This window comes from Gavia stellata, chromosome 31, assembly GCF_030936135.1.
Source record: "Gavia stellata isolate bGavSte3 chromosome 31, bGavSte3.hap2, whole genome shotgun sequence".
Lineage (NCBI taxonomy): Eukaryota > Metazoa > Chordata > Aves > Gaviiformes > Gaviidae > Gavia > Gavia stellata.
In genome coordinates this window covers 4213297-4227786 of record NC_082624.1, presented here as the reverse complement: position 1 = coordinate 4227786, position 14490 = coordinate 4213297, and the positions used below count along the sequence as shown (strand labels likewise).

Genomic DNA, 14490 nt, shown 5'->3' with positions numbered 1-14490 from the left:
GGGAGGTCAAAGTCCCCGTTCCCACTCAGCTGCCCCAGTGCCTGCTTGGGAAGCACCCTGGGGCACCCTGCCCAAGCAGGGGCACCCTGGGGTGCAGGGGCACCCTGGGCATACCCACCCCATCCCTCTGGGGCGCAGGACCCAGCTGGGCTCTCCCATTCAACCCCGCACTGGGAAGATGCTCCCAGCACAGCTCGCTCCCGGTGCCCTGAGGCCGCCCCGCCACACGCCATCCCTGGGGTCCCCCCAGCTCCCCCGGGACAGCATTGTCCCCTGCCCTTCATCCCATCCAGAGCACAAGAAGCCGGTCCTGCAGCTCAGCGAGCATCCCCGCCACCCCATAGCACAGCCAGCTACCTGGAGGGTCCATCGGAGACCCCGCCACCTCCCCTGCAGCGGCGAGGGCGAGCGGGTGTCTCCACCGGCAGCACCGGGTCCCAGAGAGGCGAAGCCGGGTGGGTGGGAGCACCTAGACCCACAGGCTGAAGGGGTCCGGCTCCGGGATCTGGAGGAGGCAGAAAGCTGCCCGGGCGGCCCTGGGGACGTTCTTCTCCGAATGCTGGAGCTGAAGTTTTTGATCCATTGGCCTGGGGGGCTCCGTGCTCCTCCTGCCTATCGTCCTACGAGCGGGGGCTCCTGTCGTGCTGGGGGGGTCAGGGAGAGGGGCACCCAGGGGAGCGGCAGTGACGGCGAGCGGGACCGTCCCCCGGCTCTAGGCAGCCTTGAGCATCTTGGGGCGAGCGATGGCAGGACGAGGCGGCGGTGGCGGCTCTGCTCCCCACGAGCGTGCAGCCTCCGCTGGCTCCCGCAGCGACTGGGAGGGCGGGCGGGCGAGCTGCTGGGGTTACTGACGCCCGGGAACCAGCGCGATGCCGGCGGTGCCGCCCAGCCCTGGGGGCACCGGCGCAGGCAGCGGCGGCAGTGCCAAGGCAGGCAGGTGTGCTCTGCCCCGCACCGAAGAAAGCGCCCTTTGTTCGGCAATGTGGCCGAGCCGCCCCGTCGCCAATGAAAGACGCCGTTCGCCCGCTCCGGGCGAAACTGGAATGGGAGAAACACCGGGATGGGCCAAACGCCCCAGCGCCAGTTCTGGGGGGGGCTGGTGGTGGCATGCCTGGCATGGAGCACGCAACTGCCCCACAGGCTGGGGGTCCTGGGGGCTCACGACCCCTCCAGTTTGTCCCCAATGGCAAGGACCTGACCTCAACCCATGCTGCCACTTCGCCCGTGTGACAGTCCAGGGCCACCCTGTCTCGTAGCTGAGCCTTGTCCCCTTGCTACCATCCCTCCTCCGGCTGCTGGGATGAAGGCAGAGCTCCTCTGCCTCCCCTTCTGGGTGCAGAGCCCACGACAGCCGGGAGGGAAGCGCAGGGTGTGATCCAAGGGGTGCCGAGGGGCTAACACGGAGCACGAGGCCGCTACGACAGCATCCCGATGCTGCTGTCCTGCCGAGGACACAGCGTCCCCTGCCCTCACACACACCCCCCAGCACCAGCACCTCCCAGCACCAAGACACACTGACCCTAAACCCCCCAGCTCCCACCACCCCACTGCCCGCGGGTGATGCTCCAGCTGGGTGCACGGGGCAGCGGTCCCAGGGGAGCCCCAGGTGGGCACCCCATTTCTGGGCTCCCAGCGAGGGACCAGTGGGGAAACTGGTGCCAGCAGCACTGGGCGGGTTTATGTAACGTGCGTGTGCGTGTGTCCCAGGGACACCCTGTGCACAGCTCGCACGCCTTACATAAACCGCAGCCGCTCCGCACAGCCTCCCCCGGCACGGCTGGGCTCGGCTCCGCTCGGCACCCGGGGGCTCGTGGGGCCGGGGGCACGGGGCGATGGGGTGAAGGCAGGCCACGGCCGCGTGAGCCCAGCAGCGTGATTAACATCAGACCACGGGCACTTCGTTACAGCTCAGCAGCTGCCGTGTGGTCTGGCCCCGCTGGGAGCGAGGAGCCATGGTTAACCCTTGGTGGCTGGGGTACGGCCATGGCTCAGGGCGCCGGGTGCCACCAGGGTCCCTTTGCAATGCCAGCGGGCATCCGCCAGTCCCCGTCCTACCTCCAGCATGGGTGAACCCATAGCGGGATCCCCTCTGGCCCCACTTGCCGTGGAGGGGAGGGTTTGGGGGGCCGTGGCGCCTGGCTGCTGCTCACTGCACCCACTGGGTGCCAGGGAACAGGGAGGGGACCCAGACGGGGCTCGGGGCGTGGGTGAGCCTGCGCCTTCCTGTGATGAGAAGGTGCTGAAAGACAAACTCTCTTCCCGTTCCCTCCCTCCGCTCCCCGGGGATGATGGCTCCAGCAGGGCTGGGGGGGGGGAGCTGGCAGCTGGGAAGGACCCTGGGAAGGGCCTGCGGCATCCTGGCACGGCCGGATGGGTCAGCAGATGCCCGCGGCCATCAGGCAGTGCTGAGGGAGCAACTGAGGAGTCAGGTGGGGAGAGGGATGGACACGCCACCCTGATGCCAGCAAGCCCTAAGGAGGGGGCCCTGAGCAGCCCTTGCTGGGGCGGGGCAAAGAGCAGGGGGATGCTGGAGGGGCAGGAGGGAATTTCCCACCCTGCACTGGGGCAGCATCTCTGGGCGCTGCGCCCTCCCTGCGCCCCGCTGTCCCGGCCGCACTTGGCTCCCGGCCATGATGGGGCTGCTCCTACAGTGCCGCGGAGCCCGAGGCCTTCGTGAAACCTCCCCGGGGCCAACGCAGCCCTCGTGGGGCAGCCACGCTGCCGGCAAGCTCTTCTGGGGCTTGGCCACCGTCCCACCCCGTCCCCGGCAGCGGGCTCCGTGCCTGCCCCCAGCGGCACAGCGGGTCCGGCCGGTGACCCTCAGCTCCCTGCCTGTCCCGGCATGACCCGTGGAGGGTCCCCCAGGGCAATCTGGGGGGGTCCGGGCTGGGCTTGAGTTTTGCCAGCTTAGGCTTTACTAGGAGAGAACCCGCCCGGAGCAGGGGGCTCTGCTTGGTGGCTTGGCACAGCCGGCCCCAGAGCGCCAATCTCCCTGGTTTTTCCCTTAAATCAGAGGGCGAGCAGAGGGACTGCAGACACCCACGAGCCAAGCGCTGGCCAGAAAGACGCTGCGGGAGGCCGGAAGCACCCAAATTAGAAACCTTGGCATCCCTGCCCCGCTCAACGCCGGAGGATGAGGCAAGACGCTGCGAGGATGCGGGATGGAGGGACACTGTCCCCGCGGTGTCCCCTGGACCACGGGGGGATGCGTGGCCGTGCAGGGCAGGGGGGTCCTGCCATGCTCCAGCACTGGGGAGGGGGATGGACGGGGGTCCCAGTGCAAAAGGCTCACTGGTACCCCAACAGCCCTTCTCTGCGCTGATGCTCCGGCAGCGCAGGCAGCCGAGGAGCCTGCCAGCCCTGCCCAGAGCCCACGTCCCCTGCCCTGCCTGGGCCGGCTCCTGGCACCCCGGGGAAGCGCTCCGCAGCCCCCGGACCCACCAGCCACCTCTGGCTGGGAAAGCAGCCTGAAATCCAGCCTTTTTCTCATGCAAAATGGACTCAACATGCCCACTCTCTGGCGTGCCCAGATCCCACTCCAGCTCCCGCTGCATCCACAGAGCCCCAGCCCTTCCTCCTCCTCCTCCTCCGTCCTCCTCCCAGCCCCGGCACTGAGCCCAGCACGCACCTACCTGCCTCCACCGCGGCGCAGGTGAGGAAGACGAGGGCACAGGCAGAGGAAGGCAGCCCCGTTCCCCCCCTGCCCAGCACCGGGCACGATGGCCGCGAGAGCTTTCGCTAATCCGCACCCGGTGCTTAAAAAAAAAAAAAAAAAGAAAAAAAAAAAAGAAAAGAAAAAAAAAACCCACGTCAAACCTTCAGGAGTCTGGAGGCTGCGGCGGAGCGGAGGGCACGGGAGGACACTCACTCCCACACGAGCAGCTTTCTGGGAATTAGGGCCACAGCCCAACTGCTCTGGCAGCCTGCGCTCCCCTCCAGCCCTGGCTGCCGGTACGGCGTGGCCTGGGCAGCCGCCCCGCCGGTACGGCCCCACCGCCGCGGGGTCGGACGCTGCTCCCGGCCCTAATCTCCCGCTTTCCCCTGGGGAGGTGAGTAAGCATCGCTAATCCCGCTCGCTTCGCTGCTGGGGAGAGACGAGCCGCTTCCCCCAGGCGGGGGGCCGCACCCCGACACCCCCTGCCCTTCCTACCCCCCGCAGAGGGGAGGGCAGCACGTGTCACCCCTTCCCCGGGATGCTGCGTGCCTTCAAGGTGAAGGCTGGGATGGGGCAAGGAGATGAGGCAGAGAGGCAGCTTGTCCCCATCAGGAGGGACCGGCTGCGGAGAGGGGACCGGGGGGACGTCGCAGCTGCCCGCAGCCAACCCACCCTTGCCAGTGTCGCCCGCAGCTGCGTGCCAGCCCCACACACGCAGCGGGGGGATGCAGGACGCGGTGCTGGGTGATGCTGGGTGCTGCCTTCCCCGCATCCCTCCTTCCCATCCCAGGAGGAGCGCAGGCAGGACAAGCCGTCCCGGCGAGCCCCAGCGTGGGGGCACAGTGCCCGTCCTGTGCCACCCCCTCGGCACCCCGCCACCCGCCCGGGACTCCTGTTTACCCAGCCCAGCGCCAGCAACCAGCTTCAAATACCTTGATGCAATTAAAAGCTCGCCCCTGGGGCCAAAGGCTTAGGACGGCAGCCAGGGACACGGGCAGCCCTCTGCCACCTGCACGCCGGAGAGGCAGGGCAGGCAGCTGCCTGCTGCCCGCTCACCCGGGGTCCCGACAGCACCCACCTGGGAGAAGCCGGGGTCTCCTGCCCTCAGCCCCGGCCCCTCTTCTGCCCCCGGCGCTCTCCGGGGGCTCCCTGCCGCTGGCCAGCCATGGCGCTGGGTAGGCTGGCACCGGGCGGGCGATGGGGCGGCGCGGCTCCTGGCGCGGGGAAAAGAATGACGGGCAGCCCCCTGCCCGCTCGCTGCCCAGCTCCTCCTGCCAGAGCAAGGCAGTGCCTCAGTTTCCCTCGACGCTCGGCGATGCTGCGTGGTCCTCGGAGCGGGGACCTCAGCACCGCCCAAGCGTGGTGCCCAAAATCCCCAGGAAAAAGCCTCTGGAGTCACGGCAGGGACGTGGCTCCAGCCCTGGGACACGGAGCCGGAATCGTCCTCGGTGTCCGCGCAGGCAGGGCCAGACTGTGAACAGGGCTGGCTGGGGACAGACAGGTCCCCGAGGGGACAGGCGGCTGGGAGGGGGGGGATGCAGCATTCCTTCAGCCGTGTCCTCCCACACCCCCGTCACCTCAAATGCTCCTTCCGCGGCCCCTCCTGCTGCCATGCTTCCCACCCGCCATCCTCTTCCTCGCCATCCTCTTCCTCACCAGTGGGGTGATGGCAGCCTGGGGGCAAGCGTGCGTTTGAGGACATGATGTTGGAAGGGGGGAGGATGCAAGAGAGGTGCTGTGTCCCCCCCCCAGCATGGGGGAGGAAGGTCTTACCTGCCCAGCGGCGATGGGGTGGGGGGGGCTTTCAGCCCCTGCCCAGCCGAACCCCCTGCCCGCGGGCAGCGCGCTGCCTGCAGCTCCACATCGCGCCTCCTTGCCCTCTGCGGCGGGAGGCAGCTGAAAGCTCCCGGGGCTGCCAGAAAAGAGGCTGCATTTAAACAACAGACATAATTATGCTTTTGATACCGTCTGCTAAAAATACAGCGCTGTGCCGCGCGGGGAGCCATGTGTGCGCGGCCTCACATGGCTCCTGCCTGGAACAGCTGACTCAGGCGCCGGGGGCCGGAGGGGGCCAGGGATGGGGGGATCCTGGCAGGGACCAGGGGCAGGGGATGCTCGGACCCCCGCTACCGAGGGGCCAGCCTGCGGGAGGGTGCTGCTCTGCCACGGACCCCCAAAACAGGCGGCTTGGGGGGAGGACGAGGGCAGCCCCAGGGATGGCACCAGCATCCCCTCCATCGCTCCCAGAAAGGCGGCAGCCCCAGGTTGCCTGCAGTGGGGTGAGATGAGCTGGGAATAGGGCAGGGAGGGAGGTGGGGGGGGCTGCAGGAGCTGGGTTGCTCGGTGCCACCAGCACAGGCTTGGGGGGCTCAGCCGGTACCCGGCCCCAGCAGCAGCGTGGGGGGGATGCAGGAGGATGCCGAGGGCTGGGTGCAGCGGGGCACTGGGGACGGCACCCAAAGCAACCAGCGGCTCCCCAGGGAGGTCTGGCCAGCAGATCCTGTTAATGAGTAACGGCCCCCGCCACCCCAAAACCGGGCTCTCCCCAGGGAGGGAGCAGAGCCAGCCACGGGGAATGGGGCCGGGGCTGCCACCCCCCCATAGCGCCCAGCCACGGCAGCCCCCGAGCGCTGACCTTTGGTGGTGCCAAGGCACCAGCTCATGCCCTCTCCGGGCTGCTGCCTGCCAGGAACGGGCAGTGCCTGTCCCAGGACCACCAGCTGCCCCGGGTTTAGTACCATGCTTCCCTGGAGCACCAGAAGTGTCCCTCTCCTGCTGGGAGAGGGGACACCCCTGCGTCACCCGGTCCCCCTGCCAGCTCTCAGGGATGCAGGCAGGAGAGCAGGGAAGCCCCGGGAGGGGAGCGGGCGGATGGGGGGCACAGCGGGGCGGCTGGCAGGAGCCACAGGGCAGGGGCAGCGACCTGACCCTCGCTCCCACTAATGCCTTCCCAGTGGGGAAGCTGCTTACAGGGACGCGAGCCACCCGGCTTACGTGACCTCCTGCAACCCCCGTGCACCGCAGGGGTACGCTTCCCCTGCTCCGGTGGGGACAGCCCCTGCCCCAGGGCGAGACTGGGGGATCCCACAGCTGTGCCAGTCGGGGCTCAGCCCCCCGCTGCCAGCGCAGCCTGGCACCCCCTCCCCGGAGGGGACCATCGCCACGGCTGGGCGAGCTCAGGTCAGCCACGTAATTGCTGGGCTGGGGCGCTGCCAGCCGAGGGAGATTACGGCTTTGCTGACTGCAGCCTGGCACAGGCCCGTGAGCTGACACAGCTGGGATCAGCGCTGGCACCAGCGCAGGCTGCCTCAGCCCTGGGGGGACAGGCTGCACCACCCCGGGCAGCTTTTGTCCCCTCCTTGGGTTTCTCTCCCCGGGGAATACACAAGCCGCTTGCCAAAACAGGGGTCAGGCGCCAGGACTCCTGGTTCCCTTCCCAGCTCTATCTTGGAAGTCACTGGTGCTTGTGCCTCGGTTTCCCCAAGCTGGGGACAACCTCCCATCCTGGGGACGGATGATGCTCAGGCTCCAGCGCTGCTGCCATCTCACTCACAGCATGCCCCAATCAGCCCTGGGGCCAAGGGGCTGTGGTACCCTGTGCCGGGGGAACCCCACTGCCCAGCTCGGCATGCCAGCACCGGTACGCAGGGCAGGCAGGCAGCCCCAGCAGCCTCCCTGGGCCGTATCCTTGGAGGAACCACGCTCCCTAAGCAGCTTTAGGCGGATTACAGGCAGCCCCCAGGCCCTTGCGCTGTCCCCACCCAGCCTTCCTTCTCCGCTGCTTTAAGTAATCGTCTCTGAGACAGTTTATGTGGCTAATCCAGCCACCTCCACCTAATCTGCTCCAACACCCCTGCCTGCCCCGGGCCACCCCCCACCAGGTTCCAGGGGGGGATGGCTGCCTCCCCCGGGGGGGCTGCAGGCAGGGGCAGATGCTCTCCCTGCCCTGGGAAGACCCCCAAAGGCAGAAAGCAGCCAGGGGCTAAAAATAAAGCTGGCCTGAGGGCAGGAAGGATTGGGAGCGAGGGGATTGATGCCAGAGAGGAGGGCACCAGGGGACAGGAGGGCTCCCGGGGGCAGGAGAGGCAACACGAGCAGCGTTGTCACCTTGTGCCACCCTGCCTGCCCCACAGAGGCTTTGTGCCCCTCATCCCCTGCCCAGGTGGAGGACAAGTCCCCGGGGGAAGGCGCAAAGGGAGCCAAGACCCCCGGCTGAGGTCGGGGAGCCCCGGCAGGGACAGGGCAGCTGCCCGTGGCCGGGGCCATCAGGACAAGCCAGGGCTGGCAGCCAGGACAGGGACATCTGTCTGCAACCCTGGCTGTGTGCCGGGGGTCCGGGTGTCCCAGCGGGGCCACGGCTGCTGCCACGCCGTGGGGGACATGGCTACTGCAAGGAGGGGCTGAAACGCAGCTCTGCACCCCAGCACCCACACCCCTGCACCCCCAGTCCTGCTCTGCCCCATGGAGGCAAAGCACTGCAGCCTCCCACAGCCCCAGGCACCCGAGGGTCCCACACTGCCCCAGCTCCCGGGGAAGGGGACAGCATTTAAGCGAAGGGGACAACTCCCGTGTCTGAAAGTCTGAAATAACATTTATTTTTCCACGTACAAAAGCCCCTGTCTGGAAGGGGAGAACATTAAAAGCCACGTGGTGCCGGGCAGGGCACAGTCAGACACCCGCGCCCCAGTTTCAAGTATGGGGGTGTCAGCCTGCAGCTGTGGGGGGGCCCTGACCAGGGGCTGTGTCTTTGGCTTCAGAGGACAGACAGGACAAGGCACGTCCCCTCGCTGGCTCCCAGGGGAGAGGGGATGTGGGGACTAAGGCATCATGGCAGCAGGAGAGGGGGGGCCCCAGCAGAGCCCATAGTGTTCATGGGGTGGGGGGGGGGGGCAGATCCCACGGGAAAGGCGCCGGCGCCGACCCGCAGCAGTGCGGTCTGGGAGGGGGCACGGCTGGGAGCAGCGTGGGGGCCAAGCTGCCCTCCACGAGGCAGCCGGGCTGGAGGGGCAGCCTGGGGGTGCACAGTGCAGCCGGGCCGGCGCAGAGGTCAGAGAAGGTATTTGCAGTGTAATGCAGGGGGGAGCCGCCTCCCCGCGAGCGGGGATGCACGAACCGTGGCTCCCTCCTGGTGCTGCAGCAGCAAACTTGTGTTAAGACTCCTGGCAGAGGGTTTCCCCAGGGCCGTCAGCTGTCCTGCTCCGACGGAGCCGCTTTCTTCCTGATCCGGCTGCGCAAGAGCCGGGAAGATCCCTGGGCAGCGGGAGGGATGGGTCAGGTCCCCCTCGCCCCAGCCCCACGCCACCGCATCCCCCCCGCCACGGTACCTCTTTCCCCGGCATCTTCTTCTTTGCCGTGCGCAGGCTCTGGCTGCGGGAGAGGGGCTTGGGGTCCCGGCCACGGGGCGAAGGCTCGGGCGAGACCTGCGAGTCCGACCAGAGCTCCTCGTCCTCCGTCTCGCTCTCGTACTGCCGGCTGGCCGAGGGCACACTGTAGGCTGGGGGCAGGGGGGCACATGGCAGCTCCTGGCACAGTCCCCCCCGCCACGGACCTCGCTCAAGCCCCCCACCACCGTAATCCCCCCCGCCCAGCTCACCTAGCAGCTGCCTGCGGCTCTCCTGCTCCTCCAGGTACAGGGGGTCCCGGTAGTGCACAGGGGCCTCGTCGGGGATGGAGCGCAGGTCCTGCATGCTGAAGCTGCGGAGCCGCCCGGCCAGCGCGCCCTGGCTCTGGGAGGGGAGGGGGGGACACAAAAAGGATGGAAGTGAGCCCCACGGGGCAAACCCCAAAGCACCGGGGCACCCAAACGCAGGGCCAGGCACCAACAGCCCAGGGTGATGCAATCCCACCGGGCAGGGCTCTGCACCCAGGGACCCCTCTCCTGACACCCACACCGCCAAGGCCACCCATGCTGCAGTGGCCAGTTTCCTCCCAGGACCCCTGGAGCAGAAGCATCCTCAGGGAAGCGGAGCAGCCTGCCCCATTCCTGGTACCTTGGCGGCTGCCTGGACCGCAGCCGTGGCTGCCATGTTGAGGCCCCTCTTGCCAAAGCGCACCATCGTCTCGTAGCCGCGTTCCCTGGCCTGGATGATGTACGTGTCGATCTCCTGCCGAGACAACCGCAGCGGTGCTGAGTGCGCACAGCATCCTGTCCCAGGGCATCGCCAGCCCAGCACCAGGAGCCCCGGGTCCTGCCGAGCCCCTGGCCAGCCCCCCAGGGCATGCGGGACCCCCCGGCCCCGAGCCAGGCAGCCCTTACCTTTTCCCTGCGAGACAGCGTGGGGTGCACGAATTTGCGGTAGAACAGGCTGGCTCCCCGGGTGTAGGGGGAGAGCAGCCAGATGACGAAGGCCATCTTTATCTCGTAGTAGAAGGGAAACCTGCCGGGGAGGGGGAGAAGATGGGGGCGAGCAGATGCCGGGGTTTCCAAGGGCATGTCCTGCTCCCACGCAGGAGAGACTGTGCCTCTCACCCTACCATCAGGCCTGGAGACCTGGGTCTGCACAGAGCCAGGTGCCGGGCAGCCCGTGCTCTGCTCCGAGCAGCCCGTGGCCCTCTCCGAGCAGGCAGAGCGGGGAGGCAGCCCCCTTCCTTCCCCCAGGGCATGGGGTCCCCGCCAGACCCGCTGTCCCCGCAGCAGCAGTGCCCGCACACCAGCCTCACCAGGAGATGAGCAGGTCGGTGAAGGTCTCCGTGGCTGTGAAGAGCGCGAAGACGATCCAGTACATCATCCAGCGGACCTGCGGGGAGCGGGAGAGCCCGTCAGCCCACAGCCAGAGCCCGAGAAGGAGCTGCCCAGGCACCCTTACTCACGTATTCCCGGATATTTTTGGTCTTCACAGCCTTGTAGGAAGCGTAGGCAGGGTACAGCATGCCGAAGACCAGCCTGTAACGGAGGGGGGGCGTGAGGCACGCGGGCCACCCCGCATAGAGCAGCAGCAGCAGGGAGTAACAGAGCCGCCTGCCCCAGCGCCGCAGCTTGGCCTTGAGCCCCTCCAGCACCATGCCGGCCCCAGAGCCGCTGGGAAAAGGGACGGCACCGGCCCGGAGAGCCGGCTGTGAGCACGGCGTCGCTCCCATGAACTCGCCCACCTCTGCGGGGACCGGCCCGACCTGTCGAGGCGGTGGCGGGAGGCACGGCGCAGGCTCAGGGCGGTGGAGCGGAGGCGACAGCCTGCCGAGGAGAGGCTCGGCTCCCTCGGGAGGGAGGATCGGCTCTGTTGGCATCCCTGCCAGAGCGATGCTCGGTGCCAACCTCCCTCCCGGGTGGCGGGGCTTCGTGCCATCCCCAAACACACACCTCGTGGCCCAGTGACTCAGCCGCTGCCGGCCCGGCTGCGGGGCACGGGCAGGGACATCGCCTGCCTGCAGCGTGCCATGGCTACTGAACCACAGAATCACTACGGTTGGAAGAGACCCTTAAGATCAAGTCCAACCACCACCCCAAACCCACCATGCCCACTAAACCACGTCCCGCAGGGCCATGTCCATATGTTCCTTGAACCCCTCCAGGGATGGTGACTCCACCACCTCCCTGGGCAGCCTCTTCCAGTGTCTGACAACCCTTTCGGTGAAGAAATTTTTCCTCATATCCAGCCTGAACCTCCCCTGGCACAACTTGAGGCCCTTTCCTCTTGTCCATCACTTGTCACTTGGGAGAGGAGACCAACACCCCCCTCCCCACAACCCCCTTTCAGGCAGTTGCAGAGAGCGATGAGGTCTCCCCTCAGCCCCCTCTTCTCCAGACTGAACACCCCCAGCTCCCTCAGCCGCTCCCCATCAGACTCGTGCTCCAGACCCCTCCCGCACTAACCCCCCCAGGGACGGGGCCGTGGGTGCCCCCACCCCTCCCTGCCACCCACCCCGCAGCTGCGGGGGCCTCTCTCTCCCCACGAGGGACTCCTGGGGCGACGCTTGGCCACCGGCCGCCCAGCCCAGCTAGCCACAGGGCAGGAGCCAGGGGAGCAAGTGTGGGGGGGGGGGGTCAGTGCTGGACACAGGGACCCCCCCGGGCGCTGCCGGGACCCGAGGCCAAGCTCGCCCTCCCCCGGGACGGGCGGGGGCCGGCAGCGGCTCCGGGACCAGGACACCCACCCGTTTCCATGGCGGGGGGGGGCTCTGGTTGCCACCATACAAGTACGCAACTGGCACAGGGAGCCCCGGGGGGGGGCTGCCCGTTAAACAGGGAGCCCGGGGCGGGGGGGGCTCAGCGGAACTCCCGCAGGCATCCCCCCCCCTCCACTGGGCACCCCCCCCTCCACCAGGCAACCCCCGGGCACCCCCCCCCGGGCACCCCCCCACACGGGGCACCCCCAGGCAACCCCCCCCTCCACCGGGCACCCCCAGGTACCCCCCCGGGCACCCCTAAGTACCCCCCCCTCCACTGGGCACCCCCCAGGCACCCCGCCCCCTCCACCGGGCACCCCCAGGCACCCCCCCCTCCACGGGGCACCCCCAGGCACCCCCCCGGGCACCCCCCAGGCACCCCCCCCCCTCCACCGGGCACCCCCAGGCACCCCCCCCCCTCCACCGGGCACCCCCAGGCACCCCCCCCCCCCTCCACCGGGCACCCCCAGGCACCCCCCCCCTCCACCGGGCACCCCCAGGCACCCCCCCCCCCCTCCACCGGGCACCCCCAGGCACCCCCCCCCCTCCACCGGGCACCCCTCAGATACCCCCCCCCCCTCCACCGGGCACCCCTCAGGTACCCCCCCGGGCACCCCCACCCCCGCGCACCGAGACACACCCCCGGCCCCCACTCACACAATCACCCGGCTGAGCATCCAGGACACCATGGTGCGGGCGGGCCCGCAGCCCCGGGCCGTGCCGGGCTGCCCCGGGCCGGGCCGGGCCGGGTCCGCGCTGTGCCCCCGCCCCGGGGCCCCCCCGGAACTCCCCGCGCCCCCCCGCCGGCCGCCAATGGAACAACTCAAACGGGGCAGCCGCCGGCCCCGCGCATGCGCCCCAACCGCCCCGCCCCAACGGCCCGCCGCTCTTAAAAGGGCGGTGGCGCCTCTTAAAAGGGCCGCGCCCCAGAAGGGCGGCGGTGGGGCCCAGGGTTTTGTGCCCGCGCCCACCAAAATAATTGGGTTTGTACCATTTTTTATTTATTTATTTTTTAAAGCAGCAAGCAGGCAGGGAAGGGAGGGAAAGACCCACTGCGTGATGCTGGGGACTTCTGTTTGGTTTTGGAGGGGGTGTTTTTGCGATGCTCAGGTGGGGTGTGTGCGTAGCGTGGGGGGTGCCGAGCACCCCACTGCAATACCGCAGAATCACTCAGGTTGGAAAAGACCTGTAAGATCATCAAGTCCAACCTGGCAACCAGCGGTGCAAGAGGGCAGGGAGGGCAGGGCTGCGGGAGCTGGGGGCTTGGGCGGAGGTGGGAGCGCTGCTGGGTCATGCCATGGCAGTCAGATGTGCTGGCACCAGCCTGACGTGTTGATTCAGCGGGGTTTAGCCTCAGCCGCTGCGAAATCCACTCCCCGGCACGCCTCACCTGGGTTTACACGTGTGCTTAACCTTAAGCACTGGCTCAGGTGTGTTGCTGAACCAGGGCCAGGGCTCTGGGGCGAGCGTGAACCCCTGCAAGATGCTCCGGAGAAAATAGAAGCTGCGTCCTCTGCCTGGAAGCCGGCTCAGAGTCCTTCCCGCTGGACCTGGCATCACCCCCCGGGGCCACCTTCCCCTTGGCCGTGCATCCCCAGCAGTGGTCCAGGGCACCCCGGCTCCCCCATCCCAGTCACGGCCACTGTCGGGGTGGCAGCACCCCTCTGCAGCCGTTCCCTGTGCTTCCCGCCCGGCTTTAAAATCCGGTAGGGAAACTGAGGCAGAGAAGTGTGGCAATGCCCCACTGCGGCATCAGTCAGGGCTGGGTGCTCTGCCCTGCCTTGCACCCAGGGCAGGGCCGGATCCGGCTGCAGGGGCTGCACCCGGGAAAGGGACCAGGTTCAGGCTCTGCAGGCACCGAGGTCAAACCCGGGTCCCAAAAGCTGGCTCTGCCCCGGGGTGCCTATTCAGCTTTGAGACGATCTTTATTTGTGAGCTTAATTGGTGGGGTTTTGCATGCATATTTATATACCTGGGGGACAGGGAAATGCTCCCCTGGAAACCAGCCGGGCGGCTGCGCAGGTGCTGGTGCAGCTCGGGGTGCAGCAAGCTCCAGCTGGGACTCCCCTCCCTGGGGAAACACCTCCTGCTTCCCCCCCAGCCCCGCCATGGGCCAAGGCATCTGCAGCAAAAAAGACCAGGCAAGCCACGTGTGGGGCATGGAAGACCCTAAAACAAGGGGTTCCCCCCTCTTGGGCTCGGTGGGGCTTGTGCAAGGAAAGGGGTGCTGCAGGACGCCGGCTGGAGCGGGACCCCCGGGCAGGGGGACGCCAGCCGCGGCTGGACACAGTGCGGCTGGACACACAGCGGCGGTGGGCTGACGCAGGCAGGGCTGGGAGTCACAGTGTGTTTATTGTGGGGAGCGTTTCGGCGGGCGCGTACACCTCGGGTGCGGCTGGCACGCTGGGTCCTGCCCGGCAGTGGGGCTGCGGGCAGAGGGAGCTGCTGGACATGCATGGAGGGGGACGGGAGCAGGTCAGCCCTGCTTCTGCAGGTGGTGGCACCGCCTGGGCAGCATGTCCCCAGCCTGGAGCATCCTGCTGGCCTCGAGTATCCCATCCGCCTTGGGGTATCCCATCCGCCTTGGGGTATCCCGTCTGCATCTGCCTCGGAGCATCCCTCTGGCCTTGGGGTATCCCATCCCCCTTGAGGCATCCTGTCCGCATCCGCCTTGGGGTATCCCATCCGCATTGGGGTATCCCGTCCGCATCTGCCTCGGAGCATCCCTCCGG

The 14490-nt window shown here is 68.2% G+C and overlaps 1 protein-coding gene across 5 annotated transcripts; it reads right to left on the bottom strand.

Annotated features, from left to right (window-relative positions):
- Positions 1-8631: 8631 nt before the first annotated feature.
- Positions 8632-12470, bottom strand: REEP4 (receptor accessory protein 4). 5 transcript variants are annotated; one of them, XM_059831463.1, is made up of 8 exons: positions 12416-12470; positions 10466-10538; positions 10316-10392; positions 9912-10032; positions 9646-9759; positions 9200-9381; positions 8980-9127; positions 8632-8905 (listed from the first exon to the last, which is right to left on the bottom strand). In XM_059831463.1, the coding sequence occupies exons 1-8, from the start codon at positions 12445-12447 to the stop codon at positions 8840-8842; spliced, it is 813 nt and encodes a 270-aa protein (XP_059687446.1). In that variant the 5' UTR covers positions 12448-12470; the 3' UTR covers positions 8632-8839. The 5 variants fall into 5 exon arrangements, with proteins under 5 accessions (XP_059687446.1, XP_059687448.1, XP_059687447.1 ...); XM_059831465.1 differs by having other exon boundaries at positions 8980-9112; XM_059831464.1 differs by having other exon boundaries at positions 8980-9149; positions 9249-9381.
- Positions 12471-14490: the final 2020 nt, after the last annotated feature.